Raw genomic sequence first — 16,648 nt, 5'->3', positions numbered from 1 at the left:
GTCCATGTTTGTTATAGTAAAAGTAATGAGAAACAATTTCCTCATAGTTTGGATGTGAGGAAGGAGACTAAGAGAGGAATCAAGAACAACTTTTAAGAATTTTTGGCCTAAGCAACTGGAAGGAAGTGGTTATGATCAATTAAGAAGAAGACTCAGTTGGAGCAGATTTGGGGGAGAAGAACATTAGCTCCATTTTAGACGTGTTGAGTACAAAGTGTTTATTAAATATGCAAGTTGAGACATTGAGAAGGCAATTGGGTATTTGAGTCTAGAGTTCTGGAAAGAAGTCTAGTTTGGAGAAATAAATTTGGGAGTCATCAACAATGATACTGAAAGCTACATACCTGGATGAAATTACTAAAACAGTGAAGGAAGATTTAAAGAAAAATAGAGAAAGTAGACCAACTCTTGGTAGGATTGGGGAAAATCAGGTTATTTCATGACATTATTGGGAAGGTTTACCTTTAACAATATAATACACACAAAAAAAGCTATATAAATACAGCTGACTTGATCATCTTCATAGAAAATATTAAAAATTCTGAACTTCATGGCTTCACAAGCCTGGAAGAGGTCTTTCTAGGTCACCAACTGTACTTTCTAAACTTTGGGCAAAAGAAAATGAACCCAAACATATCTAAACAGTTGGACATGCTTTTCTTATAAATAACTAATTCTCCAATAATACATCCATAAATGGCATAATTACAAAATAATACTAGGGGAGGTAAACCAGTTAATTTTAGGTATTTGCACACATAAGCCCTTCTAAATGTGTTCCTAAGATTTTTGTAAGCAGAAGGTGGGTATATTTCATTACAGGAGTCTGAATATCCTATTATTCCAAACTTTTAGTGATACCTTGATTATGAGAAAGCAAAGTTTGTGGTTTTCTTTGACCTCTGAACTCCCTTGGTTGCATGGAACTTTTCATTTATCCTTCTGTAGGGGATAAAAAAAATTTTCCTTTACCCTTCTAGGTTCTTGGCTAAGAACCACCTCCCCTTGTCCTCTCCCCTAATAAAAGATTAACAGGAGAAAAACAAACAAAAGTTTAATAACATGTGTACTTCTTATATACTTGGGAGGCATCCAGGAAAACTGAGTAACCCTCTAAAATGGCCCAAGCCATGGTCTTAAATACCATTTACTGCTAAAGACAAAAGAAGATATTGGAGGGGAAGAGGTTGTCAGGAAGGCCAGTTGTGGAGGTTACCAGGAATGGCACAGTAACTAAGGGTATGCTGTTATACAGATTTAAGTCAGTAACTTCTCCATCAACAAGAGTTTCTAGAGATTTAGTCACCCTCTTCCTCTCCCTGGTATAGAGAAAGAGAGAGAGGGAGAAAGAAAGAGAGAGAGTGAGACAGAGACAGAAACAGAGAAAGGGAAACACCTTTGCAAATGGAGACTTCCCTTATAAATGTGTGTTTTTATTTTTTAATTTTTTTTTACAAAAGGGTAACTTTTTTACCCAGTTTTCAGAGCTTCTCTTATGTCTGCTGTTTTGTAAAAATAATCAGCTCAAAGTAATCCTTATTCCAAAGACATATATCTTGGGGTAGCAAATTCTGTTCTCGTTCACTTTCTTACATGACTTGTTCACCAAAACTTATATCTTATTAAACTTATATGATCAATAAAATTCTCCTTTATACACTTGTAAAATCCAAGATCCTCTCCTGAGCCAATTTGAAGATTCCAATAGGACAGCTCTTCATTTTATTTTTTTTTAAAGATTTCATTTACTTATTTGACAGACAGAGATCACAAGCAGGCAGAGAGAGACGGAGAAGCAGGCTCCCTGCTGAGCAGAGAGCCTGATACGGACTGGATCCCAGGACCCTGGGATCATGACCTGAGCCAAAGGCAGAGGTTTTAACCCACTGAGCCACCCAGGCTAGCTCTTTAAATAAAATAATGATCAAATGCTAACCTTAGGCAGCAGAACACCTTGTAAGCTTATAGAACATGGTTATATATAGGAAATATTCCCTTCCTGGCATAGATATGGGTTGAAGTATTTATTAGTGAATACATGTGTAGGTCCAAATGTATGATGCAAAGTGGTGCTCACCTGAGATGATGATTTTTTTTTTTTTTTTTAGATTTATTTGTTTGAGAGACAGAGAGCAACCACAGAAGGGGAGTAGCACAGAGAAGAGTGAGGAGAGAGAATTTCAAGCAGACTCCCTGCTGAACCCAAAGCCCAACACAGGACTCCATACCACCACCATGAGATCATGACCTGAGCCAAAATCAAGAGTCCCACAATTAACTATCTGAGCCACTCAAGTGCCCCTGAGACAATGCTTTCTTAAAAAAAAAAAAAAAAAAAAAAAAAAAAGTCAGTTAGCTCTAGCATTAAGAGGTAATGGGAAAGGTTTGCCACCCAAAGGTGTTTTGTCAAATGAAAGGCTTCTTAGAAAACGACCACAACCAACACTTGGCTACCAGAAGGCCAATGTCATACCTGTCAATATCAGACTGAGTTTCTGGTAAATTCCATTCAAAATATGTAACACTAAATAATCCCTTAATGTATTTGAACTTCACTTTCTTCATCTGCAAAACGGGAATGACGACATAAAACCTGCCCAGGAATGAACCTCGTGAGGGCCAAAGGAGACAATGCAGGGCAAGGGTTTTGAAACTGTCAAGTGCAGGATTACATGATTTCAGTGATTTTGACTAATTTACGTTTGCTTAGAAAGGTCAGGCTTTTAGACATTGTTGGTAAGACTCAGCGATTACGTTAGATGTCAAGTCCGATGACTGAATTTCAGAAACTAAGCGTTGTCCGCCCTGGTCCAAGAAGGTCATCTGTTATTCTCCTGTTTCTGTTCCTAGTGATCCAAAGTAGACCCTAAATGAATTCCAGCCCCTTGAAAAGTCTCCCCCCAACCTCTGTATCAAAACGGTCCTCATGCCCCATTCCCCGCGCCCGTCTTTTCTAGTCTCTTGCAGGGGGACTACATTTCACAGAAACCCCTCCAGTGCCCGGAGGGGAAGGTGCTGTGACGTCCTTCCAGGAGCGCTCGGAACACCTTTTCCCTCCCCCGTCCCGCCATCCCGCCGTCCCGCCAGCCCTCCTGGCTCCCGGCAGCGCGGCCCGCGGACCCGCAGCGGCCCGGAGCGCGGCTGCGGACGCCCGGCGGCGGGGCGCCACGGCGCAGGCTCCGCGGCCCGAGCAGGCGCGTCAGCCGAGCTCGGCGGTGGCGCGGGCGGCGGGGACGCAGCTGCCCCCGCTCTGCGCCCGCCGCACCCCCAGAAGCCACCGCCGTCTGGGCCCCGAGCCGCCGCGTCCTCGCCTGGCGGCTGCGGGCGGGGGCGCCTCGGGTAGGTGTCGGGGGCTCTTGGCTGGGGTGGGGGAGGAGGGCAGGAGAAGACCCGCAGAGGGAGGCGGCGGTGGTCTGGGGACGGGAAAAAACGCTCTGCGGAAGGACCGGGTCAAGCCTGGGGTGGTGGAGGCGCGGGGAGCATTGCGGCGTGCAGGGGGAGGAGGCGAGTGCTGCCCAGCGTGGGTAAAGGGGCGCGGGGCGCCGGGCAGCCGAGTCAGGGATGCAGCGATCCGGTGGCGTCCGCGGATACGCTCCGGATGGAAGGATGCTGAGAGCTGGGGGGAACTGGGAGAACGCAGGATGTGCGGGGAGGGCTCCTTGCGTTGTTTTGTGAAGCTCCTTCAGTCATTGCAGCTGTCCCCTTTGAAAGGTTGGAGGTGAAGACAGGGAGCATAGGGTTGGATTTCTCTGGCCCCTTCAAACCGTTGGGACGGCCCTCCTGTTTTCCTGGGGAAGAATGTGGAGGTGGGAGAAGTACCTGCTGCTGTGGGCAGAGGTGTGTGGAAGCCGATGCCACCGTGGGATGGGGGAAGGGAACGTCCAGTGGGAAGTTGACAGAGAACCTTCTGTTGTTGCTCTGGGCATCATAAGCCCTCTCTGTTGTCCTCGGAGAGGGGGCCTGGGAAGAAGCCCTCTGGCTTGCCATAGGTGCTGTAAAGGATACATGGAAGAAAATAAGAATTCCTGGGAGAAAGGGAGGTGCAAAATATGACACAGGAGAAGCAAGATTATAAGGGTGAGAGAAATTAAGTCAATGGTGAGGAGTCTGATAGATCTCTTAGTCTGCAGAAAACAATGATGGAGAAACAATTTATGGTTTGGAAATGAAGGACTTCAATAAATATTCCAGTGTTTCTAGACGCTTAAAGTTCTTCGTTCTTCGTCTTCTCCTTCTTCTTCTTTTTTTTTTTTTCTTGATGCATCGGACCGGCAAGAATATAATTATAATTTGAGCATAGAAAGTGTTATTAAAATAGGTCTAAGAAGATTATGTTAAAGAGTCTGACCATACTTGCTAGTTTTTTTTTCCATATTATGTTACCTAGAATGTAGAGTCAAAAATCATCTTCGATCAATCTTAATATCATGAAAGTGGGAAAGCCAACAAAATACCTTAAGTCAATATGCACCCGTTTTGGGTAAAAGGTAACTTGCAAATTTAATGTGTATAAATAAAAACACCGAATTTAAAGTGTGAAATTTTGATGCTAATATTTTTCTTTTATCTCTGTCAATTCTTTAATCTTTGTGATTAGAATAGTTTTATTATTTTTGAAAAAATATACATGCAAAGTTCAAAAATATAGAAATTGAAAAAGGAAATAAAAAATCCAAATGTACAAGAAGAAGGAAACCATTTTAACACTGTGTTAAACGTCCTTGCATGTAGTTTTCTAAGCATATATTGAATATTGTGCAATTCAATGTCAATTTATGATTTTCTCTAACATAAAATCAGAAATTTTGCATACTTATCTTTTATACCTCCTTGGGGTTGTATTTTCTAAGAACGGTTATTCCATTTAACCTTTACTCACAAATATATAATGAAGGCCAACCACATAGGTTTGAGCAATGAGAATTTCATGTACAAATGTACTTGTCCTTTGGGTAGTAATGGTCATACTCTCTACAGTCGTATTGTTATCACGTTATGTAAACCTTTTCTTGTTCTTTCTTGTAGATTGATCTCCTGAAACTTAACTTTCAAGATGAAGTTTTTATTGGCGATTGCCTTTTTTATTTTAATTTCCTTATGGGTTGAAGAAGCTTATTCTAAAGAGAAGTCTTCAAAGAAAGGGAAGGGGAAAAAGAAGCAGTATCTATGCCCATCGTACGTCCTTCATGTCTTATATTATTATATGGAGAAATATTAGTGCATTTTTTAATCAAAGTAAGGTGGTTTGTTAAAGCATATCAGCAGAACTTTTCATATCAGAATATGTACCCATTGGTTTCACAGGAGAGGTTTAGAATGTGATAATTAATACCTAGTGCTTAAGATAAAGTTTTATAAAGTTTTGTTCATGCTCTAGGATTATACAATTTATGTACATATTTTATAAAATTAGGAAAAAAATTACTATTTCTTTCTTACTCTAAATATGGAGCTATAATTGGATACTGAAATTCCATGTTTTGATCAACAGCAGTTCAAAAAGATGGTTTTAAAAATTCCTAAAAATGAATATCAGTTTAAAAATTAGCTATAGTATGATTTTTAAGGTATATTTCATTTATGTTGATGTATGGAAGAAGAAAATTCACATGGTAGATCAGTTTTCTATTTCAATATTTTTCTGTAAAGAGCTTAGATTGGAAAATTATTTTTTTCAAAATTGGATATTTTTCAAAAAATGATATTTTTCCTTTTCAAAAAAGGAATATTTTTTCAAATATTTCAAATATTTTTCAGAAAAGGATATTTTTCAAAAAATATGTCACGAAATTTCAAGTTACTTGTAAAAACAAAATCTAAATCTGAAACACCAACTCCTTTTGTGGTTTGGACTATTTTTTTTAATAGGAATGGTTAATATTACTGGCGAATAACAGCATATTTTTTATAATACCTAATGGATAGAGCAATTGAAGAGTTTGTAAGTAAATAACTTTCATAAATATAAGGGATCTTTAGGTAATAAGATCACATATGCCATGATCTGGAATAAAAATTAATTTGCTGTTATAGGTCATTTTTTAATTAAGATGTTTTAAATGTCATATTGATCATGGGTGACATCTCAGAATCAACATTATTCAAAGATAGACCATGATAGCTTTGTAGATATTCCGTATGAGATAGGAACATTTTGGGAAGTTTATTTTGTTAAGAAAGGATATTAAAATTGGTATTTTGGGATGGATATCTGTCTGACCATGTGAGACTGGAAGTCTGGAGTCAGTATCATGTACATATAGGTTAGCATTAAATAAAGTTCCTGATTTAGAAGTATCTCTTGGTTTTCAAGTTTATTAGTCCTACTTATTTCAGTGCTGCAGAGTCTGATGTCAGGGCCAGATTTCTGTGTGTATTACGGGATGGCCCTGAGTTACATTCACATGTCCCTCCTTAGCTGTCTTTCCAGTTGGATATGAAGTATCTGGTGGGGTAGGTTTAGGAATAATCACCATCTGCAATTATTACTATTCTTCAGTGTTCAGAGTTTTGGTGTCACAATCAGGAGATAAGCCTGTTAGCAAAATGGACATTGTCAGGCCTTACTCCTCCCAAGGGAAAGGACACATTCTCATGTTTTAGCTCTTTTTGTATTTTTTACTTGATGCATGTTGGCATATTGATACAAACTGTTGCATACATGTTACAGTCATGGTGACTCTATGTGTGGGTTAGGCCAGCTTCAATCAGTCAGGTTTCTCTATATGTGGAAGCTGATAGAACTCTCTTCCACTACCTCTTGCCTGTCCCTCACCCTCCGCCCCCAATCAAATGTCATGAATCAAAGAGTTCGGAAGCTGGCAACAGCAAGTCTTAGAACTACTATGTATCTTTTTTTTTAAAATATTTTAAATATTTTAAGATTTTATTTATTCATTTAACAGAGAGAGAGAGAGAGAGATCACAAGTAGGCAGAGAGGCAGACAGAGAGAAAGGGGGAAGCAGGATCCCTGCTGAGCAGAAAGCATGATGAGCTCCATGAGCATGAGAGCTTGATCCCAGGACCCTGAGATCATGACCTGAGCCGAAGGCAGATGCTTAACCCACTGAGCCACCCAGGTGCCCCCCCCCTTTTTTTGAAGATTTATTTATTTTGGGGGTACAGAGAGAGCAAATCTTCAGGCAGACTACCCATTGATTGTGGGGCCCAACATGGGGCTCAGTCTCATGACCCATGAGATTACAACCTGAGCAGAAACCAAGAGTCCAGTGCTTAACCAATGGAGGCACCCAGATATCCGTCACTACCATATATCTTACGATAGTCCTTTAGAAGACATTCTGTCCCTTTTCAGAATTATGCTATTAAATTGTCTTATATATAAACTGGCTATATGTTTTCAATGTCTATAGTTATTTAAGATAGATTTTTAAAGTTAAATCTAGTAGGTTAAGAATGAAACAATAAGGTTCTCTTGCTGAACATTTAAATTGACAAATAGAAGGCCCAACATAGACTTGGTAAGCCCATATCATGGTATTTTAAATACATTGTGTAATTAACTGAAATTTTATTTTTGAAATTTTCTACCATGAAATTTAAAATTTTATTTTATTTATTTTATCTTATTATAATTATGAGACTAGATAAAACTTTATTAACAGTTGCCATGGTGATGCTGCCAAAAATCTGACTTATTAAAAAACAGGCGTGCCTTGGAGAATAAGATTTATGTATTTTTTTTTGTTTGAGCATTTTATAAGAATTTTGATTTATTGACACTAAATTATGAACTTCAGAAGACAATAGCGTTTTCTCTGGCTGTGTTTGGATCCATTATACATAATTCCTTGGAATATCCAGATTAAGAATCTCAGCTATTATAATGAGCTGTGAAAGAATATGCAGATCCTTTGTATCTTGGAGAATGATCCAGTTAGCCCATCTTGTATGAGTTGATAAAGTATAAAAACATTGTGACTAAGAGGAATATTTGAGATTATGAAAGTTAGGTACAGACCACCATAATGTTTTTCAATATGGTGAGATCTCCCTCCGTGGTATTTTTATTTCTTTACATTTTTTTTTTCTTTTTGAATAGAATTGAGAAAGCAATGAGGTTGTATACACACATGCAGTTAATGTGTGAGTATTGCAAACATGAACAAAGATTTCCCATTTTACTATTGTAACAATATTCTGTCCCCCAACCAAGACTTAAAAAGGGTTTAAAATGAAGGAATAGAAAATTCAGGGTTCTTAAAATTCTAGGGCTTAATTTTGATGTTGAGCTTGAATTGTATCATAAACTTTTACTGGCTCTTTTACTATATATTTTTTTAACTTACTTTGTTTTGAGATGCTATAACATAAATTTATGCTATTGTTTTTGATGTTTATAAGTGAAGCAGTAGTACCACACTGACAAGGTTTCTGATAAATTTCCTTTCAAAAACTTCAGAAATTTAAAACACATTGAGATATAAGAAATAAACTATAAATGAGGAAAAAAATTGATTAAGTCCTTGGATACAGTAAGCTTTTTATTTACAGCTTGAATTTAATGTTAACCTTCATTTATTGGCCTCTCCTCTTTCTATAGAGTCGGCCTGAGTGATTCCATCCAAATCTATGGCTGTAACTACCATGTATTCACTGTTAGCTCCTAAGGCTCTATGTCCATCTCAGACTTTGAAGAATGCCATATCCATACATCCAATATTTTCTACCTGGCTATCCTATTTTGACCTCAAACTCAACTTCAAATGATAACACTTGAGTTCAGAAATCCTCCCCATCACTCCTGATACAGGAGTAATGCATTCCTTATCTAGGAAATGCATTATCTAGGAAATGATACCACTACCTCTTTTACCAACCAAAATGCTGGGCATCTCCTTAGACCTTCTCTTTCTACTGAAGCAAATTCAGTAGTGTCCAAGACTTCTCAATTCCATCTTTCTCACCTCCAGAATATGTCCTTCATTTTCGCTTCCCTGTGGGCACTGCGTTAATTACTTCTCTCCACCCATTTTCATGAACTCTTTATTAGTCTCCCTTCTTCTTGTCTTCCTCCATCAATTCATATTGGACACTGACCCTAGAGGATGTGTTCTAAATCTTTAATCTAGGCAAGTAATTCTAATGCTTAGAACCCTTCAAGCACCTCCATAGCTTTCTGTGGCTTCATAGAAAAAGCTCTTGATGAACTGGCCTCTGGCTCATTTCTTGGCTGCACATTTCTTGGCTCCACACACACAGCTCTTGCTGAACTGGCCTCTGACACCTGCATCTGTGTCTTTTTATCCTCCCACCCAACACATATGAGTCAGGTCTCATATACACTTGATCTTTCATACCTCTTGGAAGTATGCTTTCCTTTACCTGAAATGCCAATGCTTTCTTTTTATCTTTAGTTAATTCCTGCCCCAGTGGTCTTGTCTAAATCTGTGGCTATAAATATCATCTTTCACTGTTGACTCTTCTTAGAAAACAATATTCAGCTGAGTAAACTGGAAGATCTAATTGGCTTTATGAAGAAATTCAAGAATTGGGCAGTATTCCATCTAGCAAGTAGAGAGATGCTCTGAAGAGTTATACAAAAATGGAAGGTTTTTATGGGAAGGACAATGTGGTAAGAAGTTATTAGCAAAAGAAAGGATTGCTTCAGGCAAGCTACCTTCCCTTAAGGGGAAGGGCAAGGGATTTTATTGGGTAGATTACCTCATCTTTTGGGGGATGGAGAGGGCGCATGTGACAGATTCCTCATTGATGCTGGTCAGGAAATTCCTGACTAACCAGTTAACACTACATTTTTAGGGTAGGTTGAAATGTAGTCGGGTAAGGTATTAGGTCCATATTTGGTGACTTGACTGAAGTGACACCATTTTGAGCCAGTGGTTTTCTTTTTAAGGCACCTAAATCTGTATGCCTGGCCCAGACCTCTCTCTGAAGAGCACCACACCCATATAACCAGATTTTAATCTGACGGACCCACAGTGACGTCAAACTCAAACCTTGCTATCTCCTTTGGGAAATCTTTCCTAATCTGATAATTTGATTTAGATAATTACACTCTATACTTCCATATATCCCTAATTGTCTATCATGTTTATAATACTATCATCAATTAGAATTTTTGTTTTCCCCACCTGATTGTAAGCTTCTTGGGAGTAGCATCTACTACTCAATCACCAGAGATGATATCAATTTAGTGCATGACACAAATTATACATACAATAAAATTTTGTTTAAAGAGTGAATAAAAATCCAAAGATTTTTGGCTCTTATAAATCTTATATTTAGATTTTGTTAAGGAACTTGAATATAACTTATATAGTCCCTATGGACTATATTTAGAAGTATGGTCTCAGTATAGGGATAACTAGATAAGTTAACAACTGGGTAATTAGTGAAACTTTTCCAACCTGGATGATGTTTCCTGATGAAATTTTGGCCTTATCGTGTTTAACATTTTATCAATGACTAAAATAAGACTGTATGGAGGAGATACTTATCCAAACTGAGAATCATGTGACTTAGGGACATATAATGAATATCTGAGACAGAATTAGTATCCACTATGATCTTGAAGGGTCAAAGTAATGGACTGAAACTAAAAAAGGTAGATGGAAGTATAAATTGCACTTTTGCCCAGAAATCATCTGTGCAAGTATAGGATGGGGGAAACACAGTATGGTAGAGATCATTTGAGGGAAAAAAATAGATAATACAGTAATGATTTATATACATATATATGTATTACATGTAAACAATATATATGATACAAATGAGTATATATACTTACTTAAATTAATATTTTTATTTTACCAATTTTATGTTTACTCTATTACTTAATAGGATGATATTTAAAGCAAGACTTACAGATATTTCTGCATTGTGCTAGTCGTATTTTCAGGGGAGAGAAATGAGAACAATTGAGATCATTAAAATCATTATCATATTAGGGAGACTGAAAGAAACTGAGATACTTAAAGTTGTTTTCAAATTGTTGAAAAACTGTGATGTAGATGAGAAAGTAGACTTGGCAGTTGGCACCAATAATGAAAACCAGGACTAATGAGCTGAAGCTACGGGTAGGATATTTTTAGCTCTCAGGAATAACTTTCTGATAAGAATTCTGCCTAAATATAATTGACTGGGAAGGGAAGTAGTAGAGTTCTATATGACTGGTGTCACTTGGCATTGAGGGGTAATTATTTGGCAGACATTTTATAGAAAGTTTGAACATTGGTTGGGTGGTTAGACCAGATGGTGATACTTAAGGTCATATCAATTTGCCAGATTTTTAAGATTCTTTGATTCTAATATATTATATTTGATTGTGGCCTTACTATTGTCCAATAGAATGAGATAGAATAACTTGAAAATTTTATCTCAATACATGTTTAGACAGATCTGCCTTTACTTTTGGTGCATTGCCTTGGGATGCTCTACCATATAAAATAAATATTATCTTGGTCCTATATTAATAATAAGGATTTAAAAACCTTCAGTAGTAGAATTTAATCTTGGAATTTCATGAATAATCATATTTTTAAAGTATCTCTTTCAAACCCAGAAAATACTTCTCTTTTCTGATCTAAACCAATAGGCAGAAATATGTCTTACATAGTGATTGGAGGATGACAGACATAAGTGATCCAATTAATGCTTACCATAATTTATAAGAAGGTGTAGGTTTGCAAACTTATATTTATATGTGTATTATATATGAAACCAGAACATGTTAAAATATACTTTCAGTGTTGCCTGAGTGGCTCAGTCAGTTAAGCATCTACTCTCGGCTCAGGTCATTATTCTGGGGTCCTGGGATGAAGCCACACATCAGGCTCCCTGCTCAATGAGGAGTCTGCTTCCCCTTCTGCTGCTCTCTCTCTCTGTCAAATAAATAAATAAAACCTTTCAAAAAATAAAATACACTTGCAGAATTTTTGTTTGAATAAACAAAAATAAGACAGAATTATCTCAGTAAAAACATTACTTGTCCTTTCTATTTGTGCTCCCAGCAGATATAATAACACATCTAAATACTGAATTTAGGGGCACCTTGGCCTCTCAATTGGTGACCCATTCACTCTTGATTTTGGCTCAGGTCGTGATCTCAAGGTTGTGAGTTCCAGCGCCATATTGGGCTCTGTGCTCTGCTGGAAGTCTGCTTGAGATTCTCCCTCTCCCTCTACGCTCCCCACACTCACATGTGCTCTCTCCCATGCTCTTCTCTCAAGTAAATAAATAAATCTTTCAAATTCATACGTACATACATACTGAGTTTGACCAGGCTGTAACCTCTTAGCACGTGTTGCCATAGTTTACTATCATTGAGCTTAGGGAACCTCCACCATTTGTTGAAGACTGTTTGAATTTCAAGTGTCTGATAGCTTATAGTAAGTGCACTAATATGTTTACAAGTTAAATTTAAAATCTCTTTTCTCCTACTTGGCCCAAACTTTTATCTTAGGTATGGAGAAGCTTAATAATAAGCCCTAAATTAGTACTAGGTGAGGGCTGCTATTACTTACATTAGTGTGTGGTCATGTTAGTGTGAATTTATCCTGTCTTCTTCATGATCTTTCCTCCAGACCATTGGTACTCTACCTTTAAAATCATGACAAGGAAATTTTTACTGTGATTCTGTGTGCACTAATGGAAAAAGTGTGATTTCTTTATATTAGTTTGTTCATATACTAAAAAAAAAAAAAAAATGTGAGTTAAAGCGTTACTCTCTGTTATGAGAAATTTTTTTGTTTCCTTTAGAGATATACTGTACCACTTGATAATAACATTTGTACACATCAGTTTTATGTGGTAGAAGGGTAGGAATACTGAATAATCAAAAAGCTACTACGTGTTGTGTAAGTATACTATTAGCCATTTTCTTCCTATTCTAATTTACTTACCTACTATTGATTTATAGAATAGGTTGATTTTAGTTTAGTTCTAGTTTCTTCCTAGTGGAAATGTTGATGATAACTGCATTGGCCAAAAGATGAAAGGCAATTGCAAAAGGGTATGGGTAATCTTGGTAATGAATACGATTGAAAATTGCCTACATTTTTCTTACTATAACATATTTAGGTTGAATAGTTCACTGATGTTTAGTTATACATTTTTTTGCTACCTGTTGAACAGTCCCAGCTGAGTGGCATGCTTTTCTTTTGCCGTCAGCTGAATTAATGATCTTCCCTTTCCAAATAATTTCCCAGGTTTTAAAACTGGCATCCTCATTATTCTAGCTACTCAGGCATGAAATTTAAATGGAACCTGTCTTTCTATCTCTTAGAATTATTTCCTATATCTGTCAGGTTCATTGCCTCTCCACTTACCATCATTTTGAACAGTTTTCATCAATATTTTTCTAATTATTTACCCTATTTTTTCTGTTCATTATCATTCATTTTGCATATGGTTTCCATTTTCATCTTGTTAATATTATATTCAAGACCCACAGTGTCTTCTTATTGCCTGATGGGTCCCAGTGTAGACTCTTTACTTTGACTTTCAAGGGCCTCTGTAATTTGCATCCCAAACTTTATGTGAAACTACCCTATTTTATTTTATTTTTCCTTTGGTAGATTTTTTTCTCATCTGTTTTTTTTTTTTTTTAAATTTAATTTAAGTTTTTTCAGTGTTCCAAAATTCATTATGTATCACACCCAGTGCTCCATGCAATACGTGCTCTCCTTAATACCCATCGTCAGGCTCACCCAACCCCCTACCCCTGTCCACTCCAAAACCCTCAGCGTGTTTCTCAGAGTCCACAGTCTCTCATGGTTTCTCTCCCCCTCCAATTTCTCCCAACTTACTTATTTTAGAAAGGCTGATCAGTTTTCACTCCTAAACTTCTTTTGCCATTGCTTATGCTTAGACTTGTTTATGTGTAGAATGACAACTTCCTGTGTAGTCCTTCAGGACTCATCTCAAGTAGTACCTTGTCTTACGAAAGTTTTAAAATAATTAGAAGTTTCAGTTGAGAATAAGGTTAATATAAATGAATAGCATGTGATGGCTATTTAATACTTTTGTCTTGGACACTGATAGAAATACTATGTTTAGAAAGGAAAAAAAAAAGTTAATATGGTGGGTATAAATTCTGGTTGCTATCGTGTGTGGTGGTTAGAATTACATCAGAGTTTGTCCAGGGAATCATGATCAGGGTTTGAAGGAACATGACAATTTGTTGTTTGATCAATTGCACTGTGGGTTGTTTTTCTTGAAGAATAGAAGAATAATTACTTGCTGCTTGCAGAATTACCACATGAGGTAAACTCGACTTCTTTTGTATGATGTCAAGTTATAGAACCAAGACCAAAGAGAAACATTGAGGAAGACAAGTTCAATTTTAAAGGATATGATAGAACTGTCCAAAAATAAAATGAATTTCTTTGGGTGGTTCTTTGTTGCTACAGTGATTAAACATAGTTTGGGTAGGGATATTACCCAAGTCAAGCATCACTGGAAAGTTATAGAATGTGAAAGTTCTTTTTTGTCCTCAAAATTTCATGAGTCTATGATTAGAACTTATGTTCACTCCCTCTCCTTTTTATTTTTAAAAATTTTTTAAAAAAATTATTTATTTGTTTATTTGACAGACAGAGATCACAAGTAGAGAGGCAGGCAGGGAGAGAGAGGAGGAAGTAGGCTCTCTTCTCGGGGCTGGATCCCGGGACCCTGGGATCACGACCTGAGCCGAAGGCAGAGGCTTTAACCCACTGAGCCACCCAGGTGCCCCTTCACTCCCTCTTCTTGATCTTTTTGAATCTCTTTTGTCCATATTGTATTTTTTTTTTTTAAAGATTTTATTTATTGATTTGACAGAGAGAGACACGGCGAGAGAGGGAACACAAGCAGGGGGATTGGGAGGAGAAGCAGGCTTCTAGCCAAGCAGATATCCCGGTATGGGGCTTGATCCCACGACCCTGGGATCATGACCTGAGCTGAAGGCAGACACTTAATGACTGAGCCACCCAGGCTACCCATACTGTATGTTTTGACATTTGATTTTATTTAATACAAATACTCTTTATATGATATCTTTTATTTTCTAGTTGAACTATATTATGTATGTATTAACTCTAATACATGTATATATGCACATCTTATTTAATATATATATATGTGTATATATACATACACATCCATCTCACCTCAAATATTTACAATTTATTTAGATTGTTAACACAATGTATTAACTCTAACCATATATAACAAGTGTGTTCATACACACTTATTATGTAGCATACATAAATGAGACTCTTATGCAAAGAATCTTGAAGTGGGCAAAATATAAAAGTGTGTGTATATGTATATATATTCACGCATGTATGTTTAACCTATATGTGAAAGTGTGTGTGTGTGTGTGTGTGTACACAGACACATACACAGTTTTATATTCTGCTTACTTCAAAATTCTTTCCTTAAGAGCCTCACTTATGCTTGCTAAATCAAGCAGAATAAAATGGGTCACTGACGCTACAGAAAAAACCAAGTCTTTTGATTGGTCAGTGACTCGCTGGAACTGTGATTAAAGGTAGCACCTCTAAACCTGTATTGTTTAAAGTTCCCTTTGTATGTCTGCTAACTCATGATGACATGGTAGTATAGGCGAAAGAACACTGCTGTATCTCAATTAGAGCTGTTGTTGAGTGGCTTTATGACTTTCAGTAATTCACTAATTTTAGGGGGCATCTCATTTGTATAAGGAGGTTTGATTCCAGTGGTCTCCTAATTTCACTCATTCATTCATTTATGACAGCTGTATCTTGTAAGACTTTACCAAGTTTTATTCATGATTCTTTTGGTACCTTTATATTCTGTAGTAACTATTTTTGTTTTTGTCACTGTTTTGCTTTCAGATTCAAAACCAGTCAAGCCAAACCAACAGAAAAATACACAAAACTCTGTTTCTTGACCAAGTTAATTACAAAGAGATCTAAATTTTGAACTTGGTTTAACAAAATGTAAGCATTTAACTGAATCCCAAAGTAGAATAATGTATGCGGAAGGTGAACTGTTTGCTTTCTTAGCTTACCAATTTTTCACAAATTAAGGAGTTTAACTTATAAAAATGTACTTTTTTTTCCCTTTGAAGATGAATAATACAATAATACAGTAAAGTCTTTTCAGAATATATTTGCAGAACTCTTCTCTATTCTCTTTGTGCTACTACCTAAAAGAGGCACATCGCTTCTGTGTTCCAGAAAGCAGAGAACCTTTTTAAATGAGTTCCTTAACCATAGATATTTCATGGAAATTTACACTTAGAATTCATGAAGCAAATTATTCAAATTTATGTACATACAAATAGCTCCTCTGAGAGATGATGTAAATACAAAATAATATTTCTAGAGCTCTGATTGGAATAACAGCAAAACACTGATTAAATCACTAATAGAATATGTTGGGTAACTTGAAACATCTGACCTTTATTAGTCCTCTTGTGAGAAAACAATAGTATGAATTTGTGATATTCAGGAAAGGTTACTATTCTGATTTCTGAGAATAACCTAATAAAAAGGCCAACTTATTAATGACTGGATGTGTAGTGAATATTCTTCTCCACCGATAGTTAGCTTTCTGTTATACCATGGGGGTGGCTAACAAAACGATCCAGGGGTCTAACTGTAGCACTCTTTAATATCATCCAGAAGTTTCGTACTCATTTGA

The 16,648-nt window shown here is 36.9% G+C and overlaps 1 protein-coding gene across 1 annotated transcript in view; it reads left to right on the top strand.

Moving 5' to 3' along the window:
• Positions 1-3,202: 3,202 nt before the first annotated feature.
• Positions 3,203-16,648, top strand: part of GLRB (glycine receptor beta) — a 100,929-nt gene continuing 87,483 nt past the window's right edge. Inside the window, exons 1-2 of the mRNA XM_059374674.1 lie at positions 3,203-3,339; positions 5,026-5,175. Of these exons, the coding sequence (XP_059230657.1) occupies positions 5,054-5,175 (122 nt within the window). The 5' untranslated portion in view covers positions 3,203-3,339; positions 5,026-5,053. The remainder of the gene's footprint in view (positions 3,340-5,025; positions 5,176-16,648) is intronic.

Source organism: Mustela nigripes, chromosome 1 (genome assembly GCF_022355385.1).
Source record: "Mustela nigripes isolate SB6536 chromosome 1, MUSNIG.SB6536, whole genome shotgun sequence".
Classification (NCBI taxonomy): Eukaryota; Metazoa; Chordata; class Mammalia; order Carnivora; family Mustelidae; genus Mustela; species Mustela nigripes.
This window is presented reverse-complemented; position numbering and strand designations above follow the sequence as displayed.